The 23,652-nt window shown below is 40.5% G+C and overlaps 1 protein-coding gene across 13 annotated transcripts in view; it reads left to right on the forward strand.

Moving 5' to 3' along the window:
* LOC131226715 (NADPH-dependent diflavin oxidoreductase 1-like) overlaps positions 1-23,652 on the forward strand; it is a 112,863-nt gene that overhangs the window by 20,515 nt on the left and 68,696 nt on the right. For 12 of the 13 annotated variants that reach the window (XM_058222356.1, XM_058222359.1, XM_058222357.1 and 9 more), the window contains one exon: positions 14,312-14,403. In XM_058222356.1, coding sequence (XP_058078339.1) covers positions 14,312-14,403 — 92 coding nt within the window. Of the gene's footprint in view, positions 1-14,311; positions 14,404-23,652 lie in introns of those variants that run through there. The other variant, XM_058222369.1, reaches the window with a different exon arrangement.

Below are 23,652 nucleotides of genomic sequence, written 5' to 3' on the forward strand. Positions count from 1 at the left end.
AAGTGGTAGAAGTAGTAAGATGAGTTTATTTCGACATCAAATTCTGAATATGAAGATGATGTCGATAATGTTGACCTTATTGGTGACAGTGTTTTAAATATCGACGATATCGGCCGATATATCCCAAGATATATTTTGTATCCCACATGTGCGATATGAAACACACAAGTAGTGGGATATATCCCACATGTTCGATCCGGTGAGCATTTTTTTTAAAAAAAATTTCAATCATTTTTTTTTTCTTCTATTAATCATATTAAATCAGCGTCAAATTGTTACAAATACATGATTTTTTCATGTTTTGCATGAAAAATCCTGGATTGGCAGCTTCGATGTCGAGATTTGGAGGAGGACCGAGTTGCAGAAAATTGAAAAAAAATAAAAAATTTCCCAATTTCTCACAAATCGGTTGCAATATTTGTGTCCAAACATAAAATCAAACATGCATGTAACCTAATTTAGTGGTTCTTCTTTTGCTTTTGAATGCATTGCTTGTGTTTCCACACGTCTTCTTACATTTATAAATTATATGAATATACTTGCATCAATTAAGTTAGACAACGCATAAATTAAGACCCCATACAAAGAAAACCTATTATGTGCACTTGTTTTTGTAATGTTTTAATTCGTGTGTATTGATGTCTTTTTTAACAATCACTGAAATTTCATCGAAAAATTTGACCAGTTTTCAATGTTTCCCCATGTTTCCATCAACAACGATACATTACGCGATATAATCGATATATCCCATGTGATAACTGATATGTATACGTATCCTAAGGGTGCGATACGTAACGCGATACCGATGTTTCGAACATTGATTGGTGATGAGGAGGAAGATGATGGCGCAACCGAGGAAGAATAGATTTGTTTGGACTTTTTATTTACCTTTTGAATTATAAAAACAAGTGAATATAACATTATACATGTAAATGGGGATGGAGAAAATGTTATTTTTTTGAATTATATAGAAAACTTACATGTACATGGGATGTAAAAAGGGATTATTGTTTGAACTTGATTATGACATGATGATATTTACGTGTTCATAAATTCATCAGACAGTCCGATACAACTTCTCACTAAAGAGTGGACCGTTACACCACCATAAACATGTTCCAATTTATAAATGAATGCATGTTTGGAATGCTTAGAATATTCCGGATTTAATCCATATTTTTTCATATTTTTTTGGCAAAAAAAAAAATTTGCGCCGTTACGGGCCGTTACGCCCCCGTATCCGTATCGGTTTTGGAGGTCACCGTTACGCCAACCGATACCGATATGGGACACCTTGGTTGATGGTCAACATGCATCACGGTGGGGCCCACACAGCTCGACCTCACGGGAGCTTATCGTGAGGTCGAGCGCATAGTACCTTTTCCCTATATATATATATTCATTATTTTTTCCAGTTTTTGCAATTCTTTTTTAGGGCTTTTGTATTTAAAAGTTATTTATGCCCTACATACATTATAATATTACTTTTTTTTTTTCTTTGGAGAGATAGCTGTGACATTTGGTGTTTATGTGGGCCTAAATAGTTTTTTTTTTTTTTCAAGAGTTTTGTCATTTATTTCAATTTTAAACTAGTTTTCTCATTTTTAAATTTTAATCAATTTGTGTGAGGCCTAGCCTAAATAGGTTTTTTTTTTTTTTTGTTCTAAAAATGTATGTAGGCTTGGCTTGTCACTTGTGTGTTGCTGACTTGCCATGTTGGTTTGTTTTGAGCATTGAAGATGAGAAAGAAATCAAAGACGAAGGACAATGATCTTATGTGAGAGTATTGTTCAAAGATGGATGAGAACAATAATCTCCACCTTAGATGTAATTTTTGTGGGAAGGCATATTGGGGTGGTGTGTTTCGAATGAAATATCACCTACCTCGAGCGAAGAAGCATATTGCAGCATGTCCCCAAGTAGGGGATGGGGTAGCAGAAAAATTCAAGAAATTATTGGATGGTAATGTTAGCGAGAAGAAGCAACGAGAATAGACCTATGATGTTGGAAGAGTTCCTATAATTGATGATGTCAATGAAATGGGTGGTGGCAAAAAAAGAGAACAATGGATGATTTTATGGGAAAGAGTGGGCCAAAAGAAAAACAATAGGCCTCTCTAAACAAAATCTAAACAACAAGCCTTATATTATTATGGGAAAGAGTGAGCAGGTGAGACATTATTGAATTCATTAATCAACTTATGAATTCACTAGTGATCAATAGCCTTATATTATTACGTTCATGGGCTTGCAGATACATTCAAAGAAGAGGAATAGACTTGAACAACAAATATTGAATGCGCTCGTCTTTGTAAAATATAATATCCAGCTAAAAGTCTGTCATGCAAAGAGAGAGGACCAAGGGCTTGATCCTATATGTTTATCAGATATGGAATTTGATGATGAATGGATCATGGAGAAAGAGGATCCCACACTTCCTACAGATAACACCTGGATGGACATAGGTGAATGCTTTGCTGAAGGCTTGGAAGATGTGCAAGATGTAGGCAGATGCACATCAAAACCGGATGGGCGACGTGGTATGATTCGTATTCTTATTGTTTAATCCTATAGTGTAGTCTTGCAATTATTAATTAATAGCTTATATTACAATGAATTTTGCAACAACTAATTTGTGGCTCCTAGAAAACTTGCTATTTAAAGGAAGGTGAAGGGAAAAACGAAAGTGGTAGAAGTAGTAAGATGAGTTTATTTCGACATCAAATTCTGAATATGAAGATGATGTCGATAATGTTGACCTTATTGGTGACAGTGTTTTAAATATCGACGATATCGGCCGATATATCCCAAGATATATTTTGTATCCCACATGTGCGATATGAAACACACAAGTAGTGGGATATATCCCACATGTTCGATCCGGTGAGCATTTTTTTTAAAAAAAATTTCAATCATTTTTTTTTTCTTCTATTAATCATATTAAATCAGCGTCAAATTGTTACAAATACATGATTTTTTCATGTTTTGCATGAAAAATCCTGGATTGGCAGCTTCGATGTCGAGATTTGGAGGAGGACCGAGTTGCAGAAAATTGAAAAAAAATAAAAAATTTCCCAATTTCTCACAAATCGGTTGCAATATTTGTGTCCAAACATAAAATCAAACATGCATGTAACCTAATTTAGTGGTTCTTCTTTTGCTTTTGAATGCATTGCTTGTGTTTCCACACGTCTTCTTACATTTATAAATTATATGAATATACTTGCATCAATTAAGTTAGACAACGCATAAATTAAGACCCCATACAAAGAAAACCTATTATGTGCACTTGTTTTTGTAATGTTTTAATTCGTGTGTATTGATGTCTTTTTTAACAATCACTGAAATTTCATCGAAAAATTTGACCAGTTTTCAATGTTTCCCCATGTTTCCATCAACAACGATACATTACGCGATATAATCGATATATCCCATGTGATAACTGATATGTATACGTATCCTAAGGGTGCGATACGTAACGCGATACCGATGTTTCGAACATTGATTGGTGATGAGGAGGAAGATGATGGCGCAACCGAGGAAGAATAGATTTGTTTGGACTTTTTATTTACCTTTTGAATTATAAAAACAAGTGAATATAACATTATACATGTAAATGGGGATGGAGAAAATGTTATTTTTTTGAATTATATAGAAAACTTACATGTACATGGGATGTAAAAAGGGATTATTGTTTGAACTTGATTATGACATGATGATATTTACGTGACACATCTTTTTGTTTTTTGTATATTCATGATAAAATGGATGATTGATGTGTTTATTTATTTATTTATTTTTAATTTATTTACAATTTTTATATTTTTTATGACATGTTTTAAGAAAATCTGAAAAAATCTTATGATTTATGATACAATACGATACGATTCAGACCCCTTTACGATTTACGATATGATAATGATTATGACAATATTGGAGTTGTCCGACGTTTTTGAACACGGAATGAAATGGGCCATTTTGGAAAAGCGGTCCACAACCATAAAGATGGAATCAGATTTCTTGATAGTTTTCGGTAACCCTAACACGAAATCCATACTGATATTTTGCCACGGAGCATGTGGCACTGACAAAGGCGTATACAATCCCGTGTTTTGCATCTTCTGCTTCACCAATTGAAAAGTCCTGCATTGTCCGTCGATCTTAGATACATCTTGCTTGAGACTTGGCTAATAAAATCTATCTTCCACTAGGGTAATGGTCTTGTCCCTCCTAAAATGATTAGCTATTCTTCCGGCATGAAGTTTCCATACTAAGAAATTACGGAGGGAAGTGCGGGGAATGCCGAGTCTGTTACCCTTAAATAGGAAGTCATCAATGATGACAAACCCTCGACTGTCTCTCGGTTGATCATTTCCTAGTGTTGCATATAACTCTCCAAAATTTGGGCACATAGGGTACTCTCCTTTGAGCTACTCAAACCCAGTTACTTCCACACTCATACTCTGAAATAACGCTGCACGACGACTAAGGGCATCAATAGGTTTATTCTTGACCCTGGCCTTATATTTAAGAACAAAAGAATATTCTTGAAGAAATTGAACCTATTTAACATGCCTATGGTTTAGTTTCTTCTGAGAATTGAGGTAACACAGGGCCCCGTGATAAGAGAATAAGGAGAATTTTTGCGGTAACAAATAATGACACCAATGGCTCAAAGATTGAACTACTGCATAGAATTCTTTGTCATAAGCAGAGTATCGCTGTTTAGCTTTATTTAGTTTCTTGCTAAAATAAGCTATTAGATGTCCTTCTTGGCTTGGTACTCCACCTATACATACTCCAGAGGTGTCACAAGCAACCTCAAAGACTCTAGAAAAGTCAGGAAGGCTCATAATAGGGCTTCTATTATCTTGCCCTTAATTTCTTTAAATGCTTTTGATGTTGCTTTAGTCCTTTTGAATTCTCCCTTTTTTATGCATTCCGTGATGGGAGCCATAACAGAACTAAAGGCTCTGATGAACCGCCTATAGAAGGTAGCTAAGCCGTGAAAGGTATGCACCTCATGAATGTTCCGCGGTTCAGGCCAACTCACAATGGCTTTAACCTTCTCGGGATCCATAGACATTCCCTTAAAAGACACAACAAGCCCTAAGAAACCTTTATCTATCATGAAGGAACATTTCTTAAGGTTGACATATAGCTTTTCGGTCCTAAGGATCCCACAAACTTGTCTCAAGTGGTTGAGATGTTGCTTTTTAGAAGCACTATAGATAAGAATATTGTCAAAATATACCACTAGGAGCTTCCCTATGAAAGGTCTCAACACTTAGGTCATCACCCTCATGAATGTTCTTGGAGCGTTGGTTAAGCCGAAGGGCACGACTAACCACTTGTAAACCCATCTTTCGTTTTAAACGTTGTTTGCCTCTCATCTTTTGGGCGTATATGGATTTGGTGATAGCCACTCTTGAGATCAATCTTTGAAAAGATGGTGGCACCCGCCATCAGTGTTTTAAATATTGAGGATATCAACCGATATATCCTATGATATATCTTGTATCCCACCTGTGCGATACAAAGCGCACGGGTAGTGCCGATATATCCCACCTATTCGATCCAGTGATCATTTTCGATTTTCGATCCATGTTTTTGTTTTAAATCACGTTAAACCAGTGTCAAATGGTTACACATTTTTTATTCTTTATATTTTCCATGAAAAATCATGGATTTTGAACTTTGATTTCGAGATTTAGGGGAGATGGGTCAAGTTACGGAAAATTGAGAAAAATCAAAATTTCTCAAATTCTCGCAAATCAGTTGCAATCTTTGTATCCAAACACAAAATTAAACATATATGTAACCTGATCTGATGATTCTTCTTTTGCTTTTGAATGTATTGCTTGTGTTTCCATACATTTCTTACGTTTATAATTTATATGAATAGACTTTGAATATACTTGCATTAGTTCAGTTGGAAAGCGCATATATTAAGACCCCATATAAAGGAAACCCCGATTTCTTACGTTTATAATATATATGAATAGACTTTGAATATACTTGCATCAGTTCAGTTGGAAAGCGCATATATTAAGACCCCATATAAAGGAAACCCCCATTATGTGCAAATTTTTTTATAGTAATGTTTTGATTTCAAAGTGTGTATTGATGTCTTTTTCAACAATCCCTGAAGCTTCATTAAAAAATTCAACCAATTTCTCAATGTTCCCATGTTTCCCAACAACAATGATATATTACGTGATACAACCGATATATCCCAAGTGATAACCGATATGTATCCGTATCCCAAGGGTGCGTTCAATGTTCAAAATATCGGTATCGTGCAATGTATGACACCCTTGGGATACAGATACGTATCGGTTATCGCACGGGATATATCGTTTGTATCGTGTAATTTATCGCACTTTTTGGGAAACACAGAGAAACATTGGGAAAATGTCTGAATTTTTCAATGAAACTTCAGGGATTATTAAAAATGACCTTAATACACACTTTTAAATCATAAAATCTCAAAAAAAAGTGCAGATAATATGTTTCCTTTGTATAGGGTCCTAATTTATGCGCTGTCCGATTGAACTAAAACAACTATATTCAAATATGTTGCATAACATTTATAAATGCATCAAGACATGTATATCCACATCGTCCATCTGTTTTGTCACCTTAATTTATGACACCATACCAAAAATGAAGCATGTCATTAAAACCATGCCATATTATCAAGTGGACCATGCCATATGAAACAGTATTGATTGAAGGCCCTACCATTAAAACCTTCTTAGGGCTCACCTTAATGTTTTCGTAGTGTTTATTTACCACCAATTAGTTGATAAGTTCTCATAAGCCTGAATGAAAAGAAAAAACAAATATTAGATTGATCCAGAACTTTCGTGGCCCATTAATAGTCAATCACAACTTTTTTCCTTTGGTCTGGTCCACCTGATAATTGGATATGCTTCATTTTTTGGATAATACACTAAAATGATTTGGAAAAACGAATGAACGACATGGGCTACAAAAGTTTTGGATCAAGCTGATATTTATGTTTTCCCTTCATCTACGTCTATCAGACCTTATGAACGGATTGGATGGCAAATAAACTCACAATGGACCTAGGAAAGCTTGAACGGTGCATATCATTGCCATGACTTCCTATCAGTGGTCCTCTTGATCCTTCCATTTACCTATATTTTAGGCTTATACCCTAAAATGACCTATCAAAATGGATGGACGGTGTGGATAAAACACATATCATGGTGGGCCCTACAAAGCCTCTGATAGGACCGTTTGTCTCTAAGGATTTCAATCCGCGCCAGACGCGGATTTCCTGCAAAAGGTTTTCGCAGGATATTCCTACCTGGGATGCTAGATGGGGCCCACTGTAATGTTATGAAAAATCCACCCCATCCATCCATTTGGCGAGATCATTTTAGGAGATGCGACCGAAAATGAGGTGGATCCAAAACTCAAGTGGGCCATACGAGAGGGAAAACTGGGCAAAGAGTTTTCTACCGTTGAAACTTTCCTGGGATCCACCTTGATGTTTATATGCCATCCAAATCGTTTATGAGGTCATTCCCACTAGGATGAAGTGAAAACATAAAAAACTTATCTTGATACGAAACTTCTGTGGCCATAAAAATGTTTCAATGATGGTCATTGAATCCCTACTGTTTCCTCTCGTGCGGCCCACCTGAGTTTTGGATCCACCTCATTTTCGGTCACATGTCCTAAAATGAGCTTGCAAACAAGATGGAGTGGCGGATTTCTCACAAACATCATAGTTGGCCCCACCTAGCATCCCAGCGCAAGAACGAAAGTCTTTCATATGAAATCCGCGTACGACCGCGCGAAACAAAAAGGCTCGGAAGCCCTATTTGTAAGCAGCGAGGGTTTCGGCCCCTACAACCCTAATCTCTCACCCAAATCTCCGGGTTTCTTCGGATTTTTTTTTCACATTATCTTCTGAAATCAATTCCCTACAAACTTCCGAAATCAATTCCCTACGAACAACGCACTTCTATTTAAATGGCCCACTCTTCTACAGGTATGGAAATCCACATTGTTGAAGGCTTCTTCTTCTCCTTCTTCTTCCTCCTCCTCCTTCTTCCTCCTCCTCCTCCTTCTTCTTCTTCTTCCTCCTCCTCCTCCTCCTCCTCCTTTCTTCTTCTTCTTCTTCCTCCTCCTCCTCTTCCGATTCTTCTTCTTTTTCTTCTTCTTCTTCTTCTTCCTCCTCCTCCTGCTCCTGCTGTGATACCGATAATATCGCCCGATCTCCTCCTCCTCCTCCTCCTCCTCCTGCTCCTGCTGCAATACCGATAATATCGATATCCTTCTCCTCCTCCTCCTCTTGTGATACCGATAACATCGGCCGATAGTATCGATATTGCGAACACTGGGTGCGATACATTACGCGATAACGATATTTAAAACATTGTTTGCCATCATGTCTAACATGTCATCAAGACGCGGTATAGGAAATCGGTACTTGACCGTGTTTTTGTTAATGTCTCTATTGTCCATACACATGCACTATGTGCCATCTTTTTTGGGTGTGAGAAGGGTGGGCATGTCGCACTGGCTCAGGCTTTTTTGGATGAATCATTTCCTTAGAAGCTTGTTAAGTTGTTTCTTTAACTCTGCATGCTCTGTAGGATTCATTCTGTAATGCAAGAGGTTAGGTATAGTTGACATTGGGACAAGATAAATGGCATGTTGTATGTCCCGCGTAAGTGAGAGCTCATTAGGAGAAAACATCCTTGAATTCCTCCATCACCGGAATCACTTCACGTGGCAACTCTACCTGAACTTGGGGTGTAACTTCCCTAGCCACAAGGGCATACACCTCAGAGTCAGTCTTAGTCTCTTTCTCAAACTCTTTTCCGTTAGCAATATGTAGAGACTAAGACTAGGGTTTCTTCACATCCTTTTGATCACCCCTCTTAACATCTCCTTTCTTTTCTGGGGTGCTCTTGGCTGGGAGAGGATTCAAGATAATCCTCTTGCCTTCATACATGAACGAACACATATTCAAGCCACCGAATAGTGTTGTGTCCCTGTCATACAACCAATGCCTACCCAAGATGATGTGGCCGACATCCATAGGCACAACATCACATCGCAACGTCTTTTTATAAGATCCAAATTGGATAGGAATGACACTCCTAGGACACTAGAATGGAGGACGCATCAACCCAAGCAACACGATGGGGTTGAGGATGGAAAATGGGTACCAAACCAAGCTGAGCCATTGTGCTTGTTGAGACCACGTTGGTGCACCTGCCGCTATCTATAATCACGTTGCAGCTCTTATCCCGACACTTGACATAAGTATGGAAGATGGCAGTTCTACGCTAATCGTCGCTCTCTTTGGCCTGTGCTAAGGCATATCTCACTATTGCAATTGGCACGGTCTCAGTCTTAGCATCTTCACTAGCACCGGTCGCGTCAAGCTGATAGACTTCCTCTTCATAATCGCCCTATTCATTTTCCTCTTCCTCACATTCGCCAATCATGAGGGACTTGTTCCTCTCTTTCGAGGGATACTGATGCGCACAATGACTCACTCCTTGGTGATTGAAGCACCACGCTGGCTCACCTCTCCTAGAGCTAACACTCGCTATACCTTTTTCCTTAACATCTCTAGGGTTGGATTGAGAACCAATTTGGGACTTGGATTGATTCCCAATGTTAGACTTAGTCCCTCGAGGAATAGTCTTAACATTTGAATCCCAAGAGTCAAATCGCCTCTCAACTTGTGGTTTGAGGTAGTACTCGAGGTCTTGAACCACTTGGTTCGTATGCTCCAGGGTGCCAATATCACGAGAGAATTTTTTGTTAGATCTCAAATCGGAGGCCTGTCTTAAATCTAGACAGCGTGATCATCTGGTCCTCAATGTCACATCACATCTTGTATCCCTCAAATTTGGCGATGTAATCTGACATGATCATAGATCCTTGGCACAGGGACTACCATTGGTCTAGGAGCCTTTGGTGGTAAGAGAGGGAGATACTTTTCCGTAATTATTTCTTTCATCTCTACCCACTGTGCAACTGGGGCATCTCCATTCCTCTCAATCTTAAGTCTAAAAGAGTTTGGTCGGGCTCACCAACTTCATCTTGGCAAATCTCACACAGTGGCCATCAGACATATCATATCTCTCAAAATAGTGGTCCATGTCCGCCATCCAGTCAGGGAATGCCTTGGGATCCAAGTAGCCATCAAAACTGGGAGACTCCACTTTCACACTCTTCATGGCTTATGCATCTGGGTCATGACGCTCCTGACGATGTGGTTGCACGTGTGCTCTACCATGGCCAACACCTTGACTACGACCTTGTCCTCGCCCAACAACTTGATCCCCAGCTTGAGATTGGACATCTTCCCCAATGTCGGGTTCAACTGAAGGGAGGCTTCAAGTTGATTGACACGTGCATTCGTCGTGGTCAATTGAGTAGTGGTGGTCCTATTGTGCGCCTCAATGACCGTTACACAATTGTTGATTGCGTTAAGGGCTTCGGTAATCTGTTCTAGATTCATAGCGGGATGTAGGCCAAAAAATGCGTCCAGAATGAGTGGGCATACATAAGGAAACTCTAAAAGGGGAACCTAGATCCTAGAGTGATGTTATGACAAAGACAGAGACTAACCTAGACGCCAAATTGGACACATTGGAGACACTATCTTGAAAATTCAACAAGTTGCTAATATGAAAATACTATGAAAATTCAGCAAGATGACAATTTGAGATTACCAAACTGAAAATTCAGCAGTAATATAATGTGAAAATACTAACTGAAAATTCGGTAATGGGACACTCCAAACTAGAAAAATCAGCAATATGATCCTAGACTCTACATACAATGGATGCGCTATCAACGCCAAATGTAACGTTCCAACCTAGATGTGACTCTAACCTAGGTGCGGCACAAATAACCTATGCTAAACCTATGGCTTTAATACCAAATTTGATGTAGGACCAATGCATGAGGCTAAATATTGAGGTGAGATCATTCGGCAAATTAAATTAATTAATCAAAATTACAAAACATGCCAAAATCATCAAACATCTCTAGATTCCAATAAGAAACTACGAATAGTCTAGGCCAAAATTAACAAACAACACCCTGCATGATCATTAAATATTTGAAACTAGGATCTAATGGATGTAAGAACATCTAAATAGCATATGTTGATGTTGATATCTGGTTGTTCCGGCTAGACCTTCATGTACCTACAAAACAAGATAACAAGGGGGACCCTGGCTGCAGCAGGGGACCCTTCGATGCCAAAGTGAGACCAGACACTCTGGGTCTAGTAGAACTAGGGTTTTATTTGCGCGTACCTTCTACTGTGTAGGGTTCGTATTTATAGTCCTTTGGCGCTGCTTACATATATGGTAATGAATCTGCCATACAATCCCGTATCATGTAAGGAATCATCCCTGGGATACATCGCATTATCCTTGGCGCGTTCCTCGGTAAAGATCTCGGGGAGTTAATCTTCTTCGTACACGAAGGGGATTTCCTGGTGGTTGCGATCGACAGTCGAGGTCGTCCTCTTAAGTCGGTTCGGCCGAGGTCCTGCAGACCGTGCTGAGTTGTTGATCGTGGTTGGGGCCCATCTTCGAGGCCGGATCGGTACTTACAGTTGTTCATTGGTCGCGACGGTGGGGTGTCAGCCAGAGCTGAGGTCACTACTTGTGGTTGGTGCTTGTACTGATCGTGCCTAGTTATCTAGACTGAGCTCTTACCAGACCTCCTTTTCCGAGTTACTCGCCTTCTGTTTTTTATCCCATTTTGGTTGCGTGGTCAATCTGGTCAGTCTGATTTTACCCATAATAGCATAGGAACAAGTCTATTTTAGAAAGGAAAACCTAATACTACCTAGAGCTTGCTCAATTAGGATGTAGGTAAACATAGGGTTTAGGGAATTTGGGGAAAGAGCAAATAATCAGCTTAATTGGCTAAGGGGTTTTTTGGCTTTAGGTATTAATTGAAGGGAATTAGGGTCTTGGGTGGTAGGATGTTAGGCATTTTAGATTAATTAGGAAAATTAGGAATTTAGGGTTTGGGGAAAATAGGAAATTAGGGAATCTTGGCTTATGATTAGGGTTTAGGGTTAGGGGTAAAGGGTTTTTGGTGTGATAGCAAAAGGGAAGCAAAGGGGTAAGAGGGAAACCGCACGGACCAGCCTAGGGCTTTGGACGTGTGGCTGTATGGTCACAAGTGTGGGTTTGAGGGCTAGGGTTTGGCTTCTCAAAGATGGGGTTTAGATGTAGAAGGTTAAGGGGAAGAATGGGGAAGGTTTCTAAAAGGGTTTTGGAGGTTTGGAATAGAGAAGATGAAAAGCTTAAAGGAATACCTTGGATGGAGGAGATAAGATACGGATGATAGTTGGAAGCTTCACTCTCGTAATTGAAGAAGGGCTTTGCATCGATCTTCGTTCCAAATCGCCTGGAACTTGTCTTCACATCGCATGCAGATTAAAAGAGAGGAAACAATAGAGTTTTTGAAGAAAATAATCCACCATAGAGAGGTCACATGCCCCCCCTTCTTTTATAGTCTCAACAAGTTTTGAAAATTGCAAAAACAACCCTGTGTAGTGGACTTTTACTAAATCATCCCTACTCTAAGAAAAAAACATAATACATCTCTCATAAATGTTCCAAAACATAAATTAAACTATAAAATAAATCGTAAGATCAACCCTAGGCCATCGAATTGCCTAAGTATTATCCATTGAGCCCTACAAGTGGTCACAATCAAGATCCGATGGTGATGATGGTCCCGATCGCGATCCTATGGTCAAAATGATATATCGATGAAGATCGACGGCCCGATGCTCCTCAGGAAGATGCTCATGAAGATCCAGATCCAGCGGGCCCCGTGTATGGGTCATCCAACCCTAAGGACATTGGAACTCTCCTCCTCATCATGTACACTCGAACGGACGGCGCGTGGATGTCCTCTTCATGATGCCTATGGAGTATCCCGATGCGTATTGTGTTGGCTGCTTCTGGTAGTTGAACAAAGCTCTCCTTTGCCTCAAGCATTCCTAGGATGTAGTATGGACTGGGAACTTCGATTTCGAGATTTGGAGATGGACTGACTTGTGGAAAATTGAAAAAAAAAAAAATCAAAATTTCCCAATTTCTTACAAATCGGCTGCAATCTTTGTGTCCAAACATAAAATCAAACATGTATGTAACCGGATCTAGTGATTCTTCTTTTGTTTTTGAATGTATTGCTCATGTTTCCACACGTCTTCATATATTTATAAATTATATGAATAGACTTTGAATATACTTGTATCAATTCAGTTAGACAACTCATAGATTAGGACCCCATACAAAGAAAACCTATTACGTGCACTTGTTTTTTGGTAATGTTTTGATTTATAAGCATGTATTGATGTCTTTTTTAACAATCGCTGAAGTTTCATTTAAAAATTCGACCAATTTCCCAATGTTTCCCTATGTTTCCAACAACAACAATACATTATGCGATACAACCGATATATCCCATGCGATAACCGATACGTATCCGTATCTCAAGGGTGCAATACATAATGCGATACTGATATTTCGAACACTATGTAGTTCACATCTTTTGTGAGGCAGGCAACTTAAATACTTTACCTTTTTTTTCCCCCTAATAGTCTAAAACCCATTTGTCTAGATGGTTAACTTATTTCGGATATAACCCATTTGTCCAAATGGTTAACTTATTTCGGATATATATATATATATATATAAATTTGCCATGTCCTGAATGAGAAACAAATATTTGGTTCGCTAATTCAAGAACTCTTATGTTTTTTGCCATGGATATTAAACAGACCTTGGTGGCAGAGAATTCTATCTGATCCATCTAGTTACATTTAATAATTTCCTTGTGTAGTTTAATACTGTTAGGGTACCTGCTGGATGGGCTTGAATCTATCTAGTAACATCTCTTTGAAATTGATAAAAATATTTTTGTTGAAATTTATGTTATTGGAGTTTGGTGATATGAATTTGATTATATCAGATAATGGGAGAGTAGTTTTGTCAAGCTTGACTGCCAAACTATTGATTTTCCTTAGGTTCTTATGGAAGGAGAAAAATTTAATTTTCCATACTCTCTATTTATAACTTGGCTCATTCACCCATTTCCGCAAGCAGTTTCAAGTGACACTGTAAATATGGAAGCATGTTAAAAATAGTTGTTCATATCTTATGATATTTATTGATTAACCCACTGGCTGAAAGAATTGTCTTAGTTACATTAAATACACAGGTCAATGCAGCCGAAATGTTGCTCAAATTAATTTTCTGTTTTCTTTGCTGCAGTTTGCTGCGAAGAAGCTGGATAAAAGGCTTGTAGATCTTGGAGCAAGTCCTATAATTGAAAGAGGTCTAGGAGATGATCAACACCCTTCAGGGTATGATTTTGTACTTCCTTGCAATGTACTTGAGAGTAAGATTGTATGTGCTTTTGCGTTATTGTTGTTGTTATTATTCTTTTAATTTTGAGTCTTGCGGTCTCTCTTTCTCGGAGAAAATGACCAATTCACTAAACGAGCCAAAAGCAAGGTTACATGAGTGAAAAGCAAGGAATCCAAGGCCAGCTACCTAAGAGAGGCGATGCAGGCCCATGGCCCACATAGGCCCACCGTAGGGCCCATCAATGACGTAGGCCCACAACCCACCAAAGAGCCCAACATGTGTTGCTTTTTGGGCTAATTATTATAGATTTGGGGGCCTAAATCAAAGATTATAATTTACTATTTTTTGGAGTGGGGAGCTGATTTTAAAGATATGATTGGAGATCTAATTGATGTGATTGAAGATATGAAGCAGATATAATTAAAGATATGGGCTAATTTTAGAGATATAGGCTTTTACTATATTTAGGAAGATTAAATTGGTTTGTTGTGATTGATTCTTTTAGTCGGGGGGATATCAAATAAAGATTCCTTTCGGGGGGGGGGGCGGAGGCGGGGTTGTTGTATAAGAAAAGGTTGATATCAATAAAAGTTTCCTCCCTCTCTACTCCAATGTTCCCCCCCACCTTTTTTCCTTTGCAATTTGGTTATCAAGATCTCATTGACTTGATAACCATGTTACACCAAGAGGTCACCCAAATCCAATTGATTCCCTATCCCTTTGCGGTATAGCCATAGGGATCCCTATAAATTCCAGAAGCGCAATAGCCCACCATAATGTCATAGAAGGAACTGAACCTTTAAGAGAAACAAGAGAAATGATCTGCGTGGATCGGCAGTGAAGAAACAAGTGATCCATTGATTGCTTATCGTTTCTATACAAAAACGCATATTGGGTATCACCAAGTTCCTCTTCGTAAGATTGTCAATGGTTAGATTTTTTTTTTTGCTGTGGCAATCCACATAAACTCTTGAATCCTTGAAGGAGCATGGGCTTTCAAACTTTGGCACATAGGTATCGAGGTTACGGGTATAAAAAATCTTAGGTGGGGAGAAACTTCCACTTGGCATCCACTTCTAACACTTCCTTGCCTCACCTGAGACATCAATGCTTTTCTCATGGAGAGTACCCATAGGAATTGGTTCTTTATTATTTAAATTTCTTTTAAAGATCATATTTCATGTGATGGATCCCCTAATGAACTCATAGCATTCCCCCACCTTATCCTCTTTATTAATTGCTAAAAGAAAAAGGAATGGGAAACCATTTGCTAACTAGGTAATTTCTGATCCATTGGACCCTGTTTCCATGGACAATGACAAAACGAGTTCCTTCGTCGAGTTTGCTACTTACTTTGCTTGGGATTGACTTATTCTTTCAGTTGCCTCTCCTACTAATTAGGCTAATGGTTTTTCACACATTCGAACCCATATGACTCGAAATAGACTTGGGAAAACACCCACCATCCCTCGAATCTACATATTTTTGAAAATTAACATCCTTTCACAAAGCTTTAGTCTCTTCTTCAAATCTGCATCACCATTTACTAAGAAGAGCCAATTTTTCACCCCACCCTGTGATCGTATTCCTTTCTTGGCTTTTGCATATCCTCCCATTTGACAAGGTGGAACTTACACCCCTCTTCTCTTCCATCTGAGTGGAAGTCTCTCTAAATATTCTTTATATTCGTAGCTATAGCTGCTGGCATCTTAAAGAGGGATATAGTACACTGGAAGATCTGAGAGAGTTGATTCTAAGGTTATTCTATTGCCCAGAGAAAGATATAAGTTTTTCCATCTAGCTAGCGTCTTTTCAATTCTCTCAACAACCGGATCCCAAAAAGAGGGTGCATTTGCATTTCTCCCAACAGAAGGCCAAGTTGTTTCATTGGGAGTTGCTCTACAGGTACACCCCAAGACATTGTCAAAAGAATCTATTGCTTCCCCTTAGCAAGTCTCACTAGGGCACTCTGCCTCATGTTAACCTTAACCTCAAGGATTGACGCAACTTCAAAAAAATTTAAGGACACCTTTGATGATCCTCAGTTCCTTGAGGCTTCACACAAATTGATGATCAACGACAGATTGAAGGGGGGATATGTAATGCCACGGTTTCTGCTGCCTGAGTACAATACCCTCACAGCGGGAACTCGAGTGTCACAATAAGGGATGGTCACACGCGGGCTGATTTCCAACGTGTCCGCATAGTTAGATTAACATTCAATCAAGTTACTAATCAAAGTCACACGCGTCAATATAGTGGGTATCAAGAGATAAGTAAAGGTAATTACAACGTGGTATATTAGGGCAATCATCCAAAGATATACAATCCATCGGCTGTTATGTACTGGTAACAGTCGTAACTGTTATTTGTTATGGGGCCAAAACAACTGCTATAGAAAAAATGGCCCGTAAGTCGTAATGGGGCTGAAACAGATTTTTTTTTTTTCAAAGAAGAAAAAAGAAAAAAAAAAAGGAAAAGTAAAAAAGCCCATAGCTTAACGGTAACAGCAACTATGGTGGCCGTTATGGCCACTCTTACCGTTACGGAATACTTTGGTTGTGGTGTTCTAAGCCAAGGTATTCAATAACATTAATGGTGGCCATAACAGCCACCATCAATGCCATTATAATATGAGTTATAATGGCCATTACGACCCTCGTAATGGCTGTTATGGCCCTATAACGAAAACTGTAATGGACATTATGATCCCCTAACGCGTAATGGTACATACTGTTACCATTACATAATGGCTGTTATGCAAATGTTTTGCGATACCTTGTTCTATGCATCTTGTACTGAATAACTATACTATGTTATTCTATGAATCTAGCAAAAAGCCCCGGATTATGGCCCATCTCACCGTATCTACTATAGTACTCAGGACTCACTACCTCTTTCCAATCTTACAACTTTGATTTCTCGATCAAGTTGTTTGGCTGCTTCAGCTTTAAAAACTTTTAACGCATAAAGAGCATCGAATTTCTCATGTACTAAGTAAACGTACCCATATATCGAATAATCATCTTTGAATGTTTTGAAGTGCTTTCTCCTCAACCAAAACATGGAGTAGGAAAAGCAACACATGCCCGTGTATATAATTTCAAGAAGTCCTAAACTCCTTAATGCACCCTTCTTTATGTGGTTGGTCTGCTGTCCTTTGATACAGTCCACACACACACACACACACACACACACACACACACTGAAGTTAGTGAAATTGGGAGGTTCCAAAATTCTGCCCTTCATTATCTTCTCCATTTTTTCTTTGAAAACAAGTCCCAGAGGTGGTGTCATAGCATATGTGAAATGTTTTTTCATCATTTCACATTGCAGTCCACCATTTACATGCATGACCATTAGAGACTGAGCAAATGGTGTGTTTAAATTTAGCTTACACAAACTATCGCACAAATCACCAAATCCAACACATTGGCCATACCTAAAAAGATTTAATTTATCATTACCAAATCAAGAAGTATCACCTTGTGTATCAAGTTTAGGAATGGAAACTAAATTGTGTTATGTAGTCAAGACATAATTGCATCTTACTATATCCAATTGATATCTTGTGCTCAAAAGTAAACGGTAGGTCTCTACTGCTAAAAAAACTGGTTCCTACTTTTTCCTCTCTAACCTTTATTCAATTTCCTATTAGGATAGTTTGCTTAGCTTTGTCTGGGCTATGAGTTAAGAGGAATCTCTGTATGGATGAGAAATATGGACTGTAGTACCGGAGTTAATCCACCAAGTATTGGAAGGGACATCAACAATATTGGTTTTAAAACATACAAAAGTAGAACAAATTACCTTTCTTTTCGAAACATTGCTTTCTGTTCGGAAGTCCTTTATGCGCCCTTTCTTTCTATAGGAGTGACACTTTGGACATCCCTTGGTCTTCTTCACCTGTAGGCCATCAGCAAGTGAAGACCCTTTATTTAGTGGCTGCTCCTTTACCTTTCCGTGCTTTTGCCTTTCTATTTCTAGATTCTAGTGGCACTGTGTGAACAGTCAGTTGGCTTTCCTGTTTCATCCTTGCCTCTTAGTCACACATATCGGTCGGCTTATTAGTGGGCCATTTATCCTTGTGCATGTTATAAATGATTTTGAATGGACCAAAATGTGTAGGTAGAAAGGTTAGAATAAACTCGACAAGAAAGGAATCATCCACTTTCAAGTCAATTAACTTTAGCTTGGCAACTATGTTTGCCATTTCTCTAGTGTCCTAATGAGTACCAGGAACTCCATCATATTTAAGGGTAGTAAGTTGGGCCATCAAAATGCTCGCAAATGACTAGGTTGCAGTGCAAAAACGCTCCTCAACAGATTTATGGTAGGTTTTTTTATTTTATTTTATTTTATTATTTTATTTTTTTACATTAGAGGATTCCACCACATGTTCGAATGTTCTTTACAATTGTAATATTTATAAACATTAAGCTCAGCCGATTTGACCACTTCTAGTGCTTATAAAGTGCCTAATCTTCCTTAGAGGTCTCATCAGATGACAGTGAGGGTTGATCAATCTGGAGTGCAAGATCGAAGTCCATTTCTTCAAGTGCAAAGCAATTTGAACAATTCAATTTATTAAGGGTCAATGTAAATATAGTGAAGCAGGTGCCGAAACTGTGATAAGGAACATTAGCATATTTAAATCTATGAGAATTAACCAAAACCCAAGGTACTGTTGTCACGCCCCAAACTCGGGGACCGGGCTCATAAAATCCCCGATCGCCGAATCCGGCGTAGACAGCCTCCGTAGTACCTCATTCTCGGATCCTAACACCCATATACCTGGTTTCGATCTTGGGATCCTATGAGGAAGATTTTCTGCATAAAATTTGTTTCATAAGAAGCATAACCCAGTCACAAACAACAACACCATCACAAATCCACTATAATAAAAAACATGGAGTACAATGCATAAAGGGAAATACAATATCGATATTAAAGGCTCCAGAAAGTCAGCGACACGCTCCTGACTCAGCGCTGCTGCGGCGTCCTAGCGTCACCTGCACGTAACGATCGTGCATGAGCTTATAGAAAACTTAGAGGGTGGTGTAAGTGTGTGCGCAATATACGTGCTAAGTATGCAATATCAGAGTAATGCGGAACAATGCTGGCAAGTCCATGGATGCTCTCAGCCATACCACGGCTATGCGATGCAAGGCCTACATGGCCAATGTCATATGCAAGATGCAACGCAAGCATACTAGTCCTCAGTTGGATCCACATATCAGTACATTCCATGAATACCATTAGCCGTGCCAAGGCTATGCGATGCAGGGCCTACATGGTCAAATGTCATATGCAAGATGCAACGCAAGCATACCAGTCCTCAGCTAGATCCACATATCAGTACAGTCCATAAATACTATCAGCCGTACTAAGGCTATGCGATGCAAGGCCTACATGGCCAAATGTCATATGCAAGATGCAACGCAAGCATACTAGTCCTCAGCTGGATCCACATATCAGTATAGTCCCATCTTTGGAATATCATCGGGGTCTAGTACATTCTACACTAGATCGCCGCCTACTGGACACGCAACCATGCAAGTGGAAGAGACCTCACTATCCGCCTGACCAGTAGTCAACCAATATCTACCCAGCACGTCGATAGCGAACCCATTTACGAGCTTATTTAACTCAGCTTAGCTTTGCCCCCTACCCTCGGGCGGATAAGGCCACACCTTCTTCTAATCGACTACGACATGGTGAGAGACGCAGCCTACTGGTATACGACCCTCGTGCGCTCATGTATCAACTAGGTCTCGACGTTGGAGCATCCTCCTGGTACCATAAGGGTTTTGGGACTTTCACCTAAGGACATCCTAAGTGTCCACAGTGCTAGAACTAAATATTTTCGGTATCCAATCTTGCCATCCATAATAAGCCTGTGGAGGCCACAGCCCTGATGTCGCTAGGGCATATAGTGATTATATCACACAATGCAAGATGCATGAGTCATACTATCCAATCATGCATCATTCCTGCGTGTACTGTGCGCTCATGTGGGACAACTCTGTCTATCAGAGTCCTATAAACAGTTAGCCCAATGGCTTATGCTATGATCAATCACTCCTCATAACAAGCATACAAATGATGTGTATGGGCATGTATCATGATGCTATGCTAGCACATACTCAATGTGTCCTACTAGCTTAAGTAAACTAGCACATTAATCGTCCCAAATACATGACGGGCTCCACAGAAGGACGGTGGATCTAGTCCAAAACATCAAGATGAATCCTCAACAGTGGATATACCAAATCTGATATCACAGATCCGTCCATCTACAGTGATGATGTACTCTCCTCATATTGAGGATGGGTCTACATGGCCTACTCATATCAAGAATGGGCCTAAGAACGAGGAGTGGGCTTCCTTAGCCGCTCCATCACTTAGTAAACTGGGCTTCCTATGGGGCCCAATAAGCACAAGATGGGCTTAATGACTTGAACAAATCTACAAGGCATGGTGGGGGCATCATCAATAGTGGGGGCCCAATGGTTTGGGTTTGCCCATTAAGGCTAGACGGATAACACTTATGGGGGGCCCAAATAGATGAGAATGGGCCTAACAATGGGCCCTAGGGAGGTTCACAGCGTGGACATTTAACCACTAATTGTCCCCTAGAGTGTGGCCCGCATGAAATCCAACTTACAACGGGGCCCACGGCCCGTATACTACTTAGGAAAATGAATGGGCAGCACACATAACATCTCATACATCATGGTGGGCCTCAAGAAACGGCCCATAGTCCACATACATCAAGGTGGGCTATATATGGGGCAGCCCATGGCCCAGAAAAGTGGATGTACGAGGCATATATAGCACACCCATCATGTTGGGCCTCTTGGGGCAGCCCAAAGCCTAAGGAATAGATGGGCAAGGTGTACATCACTTATATCATTATGAGCCTTATAGGTCAGCCCAAAATTTGGCAAATTGGATTGGGCAACATAGATACAATCACATACATCATAGTGGGCTTACAAACAGCCCACAAGGTTCAACATAGTGGATGGGCAGCACATGCACCAAGGAAGGCTCTAAGGCTGGACGTTCAGCCCATCTGGGCCTGCTGGATGTCCAAAAATCTGTACAGATTGGTCCTCATTCAATCAGATGGATGGTGGGCCATACAAGGTACAAATGGGGCCCATAATCTCAGGAAAATACAGGTATGGCGTGTATACATAACGCCTTTAATCTGGTGGGCCTCACAACTTCAAGACATACAACTATATGCAGCAATTTCGGGCCCTTACTGGACATCCAGCCCACCTAACTTTCTGGACCTGCTAGGGTCCAACAAATAGGCTATCTAGATAAAATAAATACTTCAGGGTGGCCCATACATGTTACAGTGGGCCCCACCAGATGGAAGGCATGCGTACAACACATATCAAGGTGTGCCTGCTGCTGGACAGCCAGCCCAGCAGTGCCCAACCCAGCCTGGGTGGTCCAAGGGCCTGGACGGCCTGGCATAAAATACACTCAAGGTGGGCCCCACCTGTGGACGTCCCACCAGGGGGTGGGCCACGTCCAGGTGGCCACACAAATGGAGGACGGTGTGGATCACATAAAACATCAAGGTGGGCCTGAGGAGCTAGGGATGGCCAGCCCCGACAGGTGGCGTCCCTCAGATGGACAGCTTGGATGCTACACAATTATCTGAGATGAGTCTCAGTAAGTTGGGCCACAATAAAGGTGATTGGGGAAGACGAACACATACATCAAAGGTGGATAACTGGCTAGACAACAAGTTGCTGGAAATAATGTTACTGGCCCTGTTTGGTTCTACCTTTGTTTTGAATGAGCCCAGGGCCTGCCTAATCATGGAAAATGGATGGATGACATGCATCCCTAAGTACATAGCAAGGTGGGGTCCACGTGAGTAGCCCACCGGTTTTCAAACAAGCTGATATTTATGGTTTTCCCTTCATACAGGACTGCTGGACAGTCCGGAAATTTGGACCGTCCAGGCCTACTAGGCCCAGTCCAGGGGCATCCCGCCAGGGATGGACGTTGTGGATACATTCATTCATCAAGGTGGGGTCCACACGTCAGTGGGCCACCCCATTATAATGAGAAAAACAAGCAGAAAAGTATGGTTTTACCCCATCCAGATGGCCAACAATATGGGCCAGAAAATTGGACAGCAAGGTGCAGCCCACAAGTGGCTGGATGGGTAGATGTACATCATATTCAGCAAGATAAGCGCCTCCTGGATGGGCCACACACATCCAGACCCAAGCCACCATCCATATCCATTCATTCATCAGGCCTATATGGTCATCCAACCCATGCAGGCCCAACAGCCAGCAACATGGGCCTGGACGTCCAGCAGCATGGACAGCAGGGACGTCCCTACTCCTGGACGGTCTGGCTGCCATGGACACATCAGGTGGGCCACACACATCAGGGAGAAAGAGAGAGAGAGAGAGAGAAAAAGAGAGAGGAATGACCAAGGGAGGGGCTCCGCCACTATGAACCCCCCAAATGATCTAAACCATACATCAAATGGGTCCCATGCATGCATGGGCCCTTACATCAGAAATCTAAGGTGGGGATGCCATCCCCACTATGAAATCAAGGGTCTAGATGACCCCTTAATGCTATAGATCAAGCAATACATCATGATGGGGTTCATGGAGAATGGCCCCATCATGGCATGTGCATGCAAATAAGGTGGGCCATTGGCTATGCCTAGGGATCAAAATAGGATCCTCACCATTGATTGGTGGGTCCTACTTGCCCCATGCTAGGAGAGATGAAGATCCATGCAAGAAAACAATAAATCTAATCTTAGAAAAGCACCCACCTATCTTCTTCTTCTTCTACCCTTAGGTTCTCAAAGCCTTCTAGGATCCTTTTTAATAGTGGAGATGGGTTTCTAAGGGCTGGATTGGGTGGGCTCAAGCTTGGAAGTGACTAGAAATAGAGGGCTCTCTTGGACGTTGGAAGCTCTTGCTAGCAAGGAAATGAGGAAGAAGAGAGTGAGGGAGAGAGATAAATGGGAGGAATGATTGCTATGTAAGATCATTATTACACATGTAAGAGGCTAGGCATGCTTGCCATAATTGCTAGCATGCTTGGGATAGGGTAGGGTGATGTCACCCCTAGGCTAGTAGCCTAGGATGACATCCTCATGATGACTATCTAGGGATGTACTTTATTTGGAATTCCACGGCCCCGCAACGTGCGGTCCATGGTCGAGATAATGCGTGGGCCACATC

This window comes from Magnolia sinica, chromosome 15 (assembly GCF_029962835.1).
Source record: "Magnolia sinica isolate HGM2019 chromosome 15, MsV1, whole genome shotgun sequence".
NCBI classification, from domain to species: domain Eukaryota; kingdom Viridiplantae; phylum Streptophyta; class Magnoliopsida; order Magnoliales; family Magnoliaceae; genus Magnolia; species Magnolia sinica.